The sequence below is a fragment of the Corvus brachyrhynchos genome, unplaced genomic scaffold (genome assembly GCF_000691975.1).
Source record: "Corvus brachyrhynchos isolate BGI_N302 unplaced genomic scaffold, ASM69197v1 scaffold4, whole genome shotgun sequence".
NCBI lineage: Eukaryota > Metazoa > Chordata > Aves > Passeriformes > Corvidae > Corvus > Corvus brachyrhynchos.
In genome coordinates this window covers 5,336,094-5,342,562 of record NW_008237878.1, presented here as the reverse complement: position 1 = coordinate 5,342,562, position 6,469 = coordinate 5,336,094, and the positions used below count along the sequence as shown (strand labels likewise).

General features: G+C 44.8%; 1 protein-coding gene across 1 annotated transcript in view; it reads right to left on the bottom strand.

Moving 5' to 3' along the window:
- Positions 1 to 436, bottom strand: part of NCKIPSD (NCK interacting protein with SH3 domain) — a 36,330-nt gene extending 35,894 nt beyond the window's left edge. Inside the window, exon 1 of the mRNA XM_008632227.2 lies at positions 296 to 436. Coding sequence (XP_008630449.1) covers positions 296 to 334 — 39 coding nt within the window. The 5' untranslated portion in view covers positions 335 to 436. The remainder of the gene's footprint in view (positions 1 to 295) is intronic.
- Between the last annotated feature and the right edge of the window lie 6,033 nt (positions 437 to 6,469).

The window sequence follows — 6,469 nt, the reverse complement described above, 5'->3', positions numbered from 1 at the left end:
CGCCCCAGCGAAAAAGCCGGCACAAATGGGAAATGAAAAGAAAGGATAGGCAGGGAAAGGGCTTAAGCTGTGCAAATCACGCTAAAGCAAAAGCCAGAGCTCCTGGCGAAGAGATACACTAACTAGGGACAGCACAGGCACAAGAGGCATTTGGAACAAACAGAACCCTGAAGGCAGCAGAGAGATGCACAGCAAGCAAACCTCAACCAATTTCTCTCCCGAAAGCACGAAGTCTCGGAGCCAGGGAGAAGGGGGCAGAGACAGGCTGAGGGACAACAGAATGCATGCAACACACCACTGCATGCTTGTACTTCCTGAGGTGGAAATGCTTCATCCTGGGTCTCTCCAGCCATGCTCAGACCCTGTTAACCGGCCACGATGACCAGAATCGGCCACTGATTCCTTCCTCTCGTAATTTTGCACTCTCCAGTAACCAGAACACATCTCATGCCAAAACACTCTAAGAGGATAAAAGCAGAGATAGAAATTTTTAAAAGAAAATAATCAACACATACTTACATATCTTGCTGCTCCCTGCTGCCTTAATTCTTACTGCTCTCAGAGCTTCAGGGGACTTCCCTGGCTCAGCCTGCCCCAGGTGCACAGCTGCCAGACAACAAAGCTGCCCCTCTCTTTAGGATCACCTGTTCAGCATCATTTTGGCACAAAATTGTCAAGCCAAGTCAATATCTGATATGATCAACGTGGCACCTGTGCAGGGAAAATTTACATTTCTACTGATACATACATAAACATTAAGTGTATATACATACACATACTAGAGTTATCATCTACGCTGAAAAAGAAAACAGTAGATAGCATCTGCTTTAATGAAAACTCAAGATTATGAACCAGGATGTATCAAGGTGGGAGGAAACATACTGCAGGGCAGCACTAGAAGTATACCAAGACTTTTGACATATTAGCATTTAAAGTTGAAAAAAGCCCAACAAAAGGGGTTTTGCCAGACTTTGTGTAGTCTTCAGTTTGGTAGCCCAAAAAACTGCTACAGATGTCCTTTGCTCACTGAGATTCAGCACAGCTTCAAGATCACTTGGACACAATTAGCACAGGTCTATAAGAAAGCCCCTGTATTAATTAAAAATGCAACTAATTTCTAAGTTTCCAGAGTGCTGGGAAGAGTGTAAGGTGCTAATCTCAGCCCACCTTTGTTTTGATGGAGTTGGCAAAAACATGGATGTGGGATGAATATCCAGCCACAGAAACTCTTTTTGCAGTTAATCAGGTTGGCCAAGTGCTGCCAGACAAGGAGCAAGGTCAGAGCCCAGAGGAAAGAACAAGACTGGAAAACTGTGCAAGTCCTGGCTCTTCTCCTGGCATTCAAAGAGGAAGGCTCAGTTTCCCCCCACAATCTACTTCCATAGCAGAGATTGTAGCAAAATGCCAGAAAGGTGGCAGTTATATAAAATGTAGGATGAAAAAATTCAAATTTCTACTATCATCAAGAGAACTCTTTCTTTTTACCCACCCCTGCCTTGGAGCACATTCCAGTACATGAGGATCACGTGAGTAAAGGCTCCAGGGGTCAAGCAGGAAAAAATTGCAATTAAGTAGTCAATTCAACTGATGCCCAAAGACAGATGCAGAAGAGCCTGTATGTACATGTTAACCAAAAGGGACTTTCCTCCTGCATGCCATAGACTGGCACTGATGTAACACCTCGCAGTTGCATGTTTGAGAAAGATATAATAACTTGTGATTCATCTTGCACAGGAATTTATGATTTATCAGCTTTTCTTCCCAAATCCTCCCTGTCCCATGATCAGCACTCTGGCAAGAGTCAGAAGGCAGCACACTGGAGTTATGATGTGCTTTGGGCATAAAAACTTAAAACCATGGGTAACTTATAGTGTCTCTTATACAGACAGAAAATGGGGGAATGAAAAATTAATTGGACCTGCTGTCTCAGTCCCAGTGAACATGGGAAGACAGACCTGGCAACAGGCACAGGTGTACAACCCAGGAACATCGGCCAAGCAAGAGGGAGAAGGGGCAAGGAGGGTGCACAGGTCGCTGTTCAAGGAAGTGCAGAGCCTGTGGGCTTGGCACGATGATTCAAATTTGCCACACAGAGAACAAGTGCCGCTTTCTGGTATCTGCTGGATGAACAGCCATATGTACTTCATTAAAGCCATTAATGAGGGAAAAGAGCTTCCATCCTCAAGGGGCAAACACAGAAAAGTCATCAGCTAGTTTTAGTCCTGGACAGTTGTAAATTGCACAAAATTGTAAACCAGACATGAATCCCCAAGATCTTTCCAGCAGCACCAGGATCAAAGTTTCCAGGCCTGACACAGCCGAGGCTCTTTCCTGCTAAGCTGTCACTGTGAGATGAAAACCTGTCTTGCATTACCGTGAGCAAACCTGAGAGAAGCCCTGGAAAGTTCTCCCCAAAGATCATTCTAGTTAGGAGGATCAAAGGCAGCTTGCTGCTGCAGGATCAGTTAACAGTCTGGATAGAGAAGAATTTTTCTGTGTTTTGGACTCTACATGCAGAATAAGCATTGCTTCCTCTGCCATGAAGGGACACAGTTCCCCTGCACACCCAAAATAAAGCCAGCAGGGCAGGATCAGAACACACTAACTCATAGAAAAAACCCAGTGTTTTCCTCTGTGATGAGCACTTCCCTTTTACTGGTGCATCCTACCTGAAACTCAACTTACCGTATCATGTGATCAGATCACATGCGTGACCTCCTCTGAAATAAAATGATCCCCAGTTCACCATATGGAAAAACCTGAGTATTTTTTACCAGGAGTAGAACTGCTCCAAGCAAACACAGAAAGGGGTTTATGGTGCCCCTCTGCTCAAAGAGAGCAACTCCACATTCTCATGGAGCAAAACTCATTCCAAGGCAAAGGGATCACTTGCCAGCAGTACGCTTACTACCATCCCTTCACACAACTCCTAAGCACAAAAGATAAACCAAGGTCCTTAAGAACTTCTCCACTAATGGTGTTTCAGGCCAGGGACCCAAGAGAGCAAGCATATTTACAAGGTTTCTCCAAAGCAGGTGCCCATATAATATTCCCACAATACAGATCTCACAAGCAACTTCTCTCCACAGCCCCCTCTGGGTCACAGGCACAAAGATTTGGAACGCCAGTACTGGGAAACCCCAGGATACCCAACCACCTTCTCCCCAGTATTTTCAAGCTGTACTGACCAGCTCCCACCAGTGTGGAGGAAACACAGCTCCTCTTTGGTGGGGACGTATTTCCCAACATGGGAATCCCAAACAAGTTCTCCACCCAAGCAGAACAGCATGTCCAGACCCAGCAGCGTTCTTCCAGCTGCCAGGATCCTTCATGACTTTAGCCTGGTACAAACTACTCATTCAGGGATTTAAACAGCGTGACAAACAGACTCCCAGCAAAAGATAAGCTTCACATGCTCATTTGCTTTCAGGTGGGCCAGAGTAAAGCTAAGGCAAGAAGGAATATCCTTTGAAAGAGGATCCCCTGCCATGGGTTTTGGTAGCTGTATATTTTAACATGTTCAGAGTAGCACTATGGAACAGGGGATGTTATTCATGCTTTTGGCTTATCAGTGCCAACACAAGAATTACACAGAGTTAGGTGTGCCAGCTAATTATAGCAAAGCCATTTAAAGACTGTTGAGAGTGCAGGTGCAGGGCAGCAAGGGAGGGGTATCAGAGGGGGTGAAATACTCCATACATGCTGCACTGTCAAGAGGGAGATCATGCTAATTGGTCACAGACAAAATACCCAAGTGTGCACACATCCTTGTTAGCTGAGAGCTGCTTCTGCAAGCACGTTTATTCTTGGTAAAGTGGATATTTCTGCTGATGTTTCTGTTCCTGATTCTCACCAAATCCAGCAAGTGAACACAATCGAGCTTTATTGGGACAATGATAAAACTAAAGCAAATTCATACCCCAAAACCAATGAAGATGCAACTGAGATATACAGCAGTGTCTTACACTGTTATATGTGTGGTCATAAAGACAACAGCACAAGCCAAAATAAACCCCAGAAAATTGTGAACTATAGCTCCTGCAGTTGTTTTTGATGGCAGACAGCAGAACACTATTTTTCTGTGCTGCAAAACTTCGACAGACTGACAGTTTCCATTGACCTACAAAAGTAGCTTGAGAATTGCAAGTTTAGCTCTGTTTATCAAAGGAATGAGGCTAACTTACAGTTACTTCCAGATTCAGTTCAAGAACAAATTCTGGGGTTTGTTTAGTGGGCTTTCTTACCTTAAAAAAAGATTAAAGGGTTCAACTGGATTTGCTGACATTTCACCATAAGGAAGTAAGAGGTGAGTCATGGAAGAAAAGCAATTCATTAGTGTCCCACACTATCTGCAGGAGAAAACCAGCCTCTGCTTTAGCTGCAATTTATAATCCCATCTCCTTTCGCAGCTTAAAGTGGCACAGGCTCCCCAAAAAACAAAAAGAAATGGGGACAGGAGGGGAATGTCCTCTTAGGACATTGTGCTTCAGGCAGCAATACAGCCATAATCCTGTTTTCCTCACTTCCTGAGGCAGTGAGCCAAAAACCTGCATTTGTTAGATCGTTCATTTCCCATGTGCAAAAGTTGCTCCAAGCTCCCATGGCTCATTACAGGATCGATTTCTTGCATCTGCTGCTTCACATGCCACATTCACCTGTGTCATCCCTCATCTCACTCAGTAGCATCAGCAAGAGCAAACCACTGTATTTCAGGAAATCTTCCCTGCCCATATCACATGGGACAAATCCTGCAGGAATGGAGATGGCCAGGACTCAGCTCACCTCCTCCATGGAGGTCTGGAGCTGCCTAAAAGCAAGCAAAGGGTGACAGTAACTCTGAAGCTGCATGGTTTGCACAATTCATGTACACGTTTTCTCTCTCCCTCTAAACTCTTCCAGGTCGGGGCTGATCACCCTTCACCACTCCTAACTCCCTTCAGCCCAGCCATGAGGTTTGTGTGGTCCTCCACATCCAAACATTGCCAACAGGGTATTTTGTTGAGAGAACTTTTATGCTCATTCATTAACAGAATATGAATAGTATTTAAAAGTTTTTAAAGTGACTGGAGCTCAATATGATTTTGAGATCTCAAGCTTGAGAATACAGCCAGTTCACATGTGTTCATGCATGTAGAAGGCTCAGATGCTGTCCCAAGTCACTGGGAAATGCTTCAAAGGCAGCCCAAGACCACAGGCAAGATGATGCTTCCCAAAACTGGGTGTTGGAGGGGTTTCTTTTCATCTCTGATATAAAAAATCATACTGTGCAGGTCCCTTGATAACAACTGCACAATTATTTCAATGCTGCTGCTGCTATCTCGTCATCAAGCTAATGGAAGACAGACACATGAAATCTATTTAAAAAAACAAACTAAAAGGGGTGCATTTTACAGTTTAAGTCAATTAAGGTGATTCTAGGGCAAAAACTTCATTATTTAGAACTCAGCACTTCAATGGACATTGTTTTTTTGATGTCAAATGGAAAAAGCCTTCATCTATAAACACTTTGATTTGGCCAGGCTCAGGGAAGTCCCTAAGTTTCTGCAGTAAGTAGGTAATGAAATTTTATGCTCATCATTCTTACTTGAGGTGCTGGGATTTCATGCAATTATTCTTTTAACATGCTAAAAATGTGGACTTTCCTGATACTTGAGCTTCTCCCCAAATATTCCCCAGGGATAACTAAGCCTGAACACAGATAGAAAGGGCCCATGGACCTGCTTTCTGGCAGGTCACTTGGATGCAAATCATTGTTCATACCATGGTCAGGCCATCCCCCTGCAAACACACATCCTTTACTCAGGAAAAGGAAAAAGGGAATCTGGAAAGGCACAGAATTCACTGAGTTTACACAAAAAGGAATTGTCACCACATCATATTCAGAAGCCACGAAGGTTTGCATTTGTCTGCTCAGTGGAGAGATTAAACTTGATGTCTCTAGGCAGCCATCTGTTTTCCACAGGAGCTGCCCTGGTTCTCATTGCAGCACATGGACACCGACTAAACTCGGCTGACAGAGAGCCCTCCACCCCAAAAACCTGTCCAACTACTTCCATCCCCCAGGTGGGAGTGGGTGAAAAGCACCTGTGTGGTCCATCAAGGCTTTCTTCCCACCTCCAGAGAAAGAGGATGAAACTCAGAGGCTGAGCTCAGCCTCCTGGCCACTGAGCTCAAGAGCAGTGGAGGGGGAGCAGGCAGCAGGAACAGTGGAAGGTGCCACCCCAGCTACATTAGCAGCTGTGGAGGTATGGCCCCAGGCACAAACCCCATGGACAGGCATTCAAGACCTTTTCATCAAGACATCATCCCAGCAATTCCCGCCTCCTTGTGGGTGAGTGTCTATTTTTGCAGCTCTTGCCTCATCTTCTTCCTCAACCCTTCGTTTTTTATTCAATATAATAGAAGGTTTGGAGCTGGGGCCTGCCCTCAGGTTTCCATGCTACAAGGCACTGTCCGCACACGTACTACA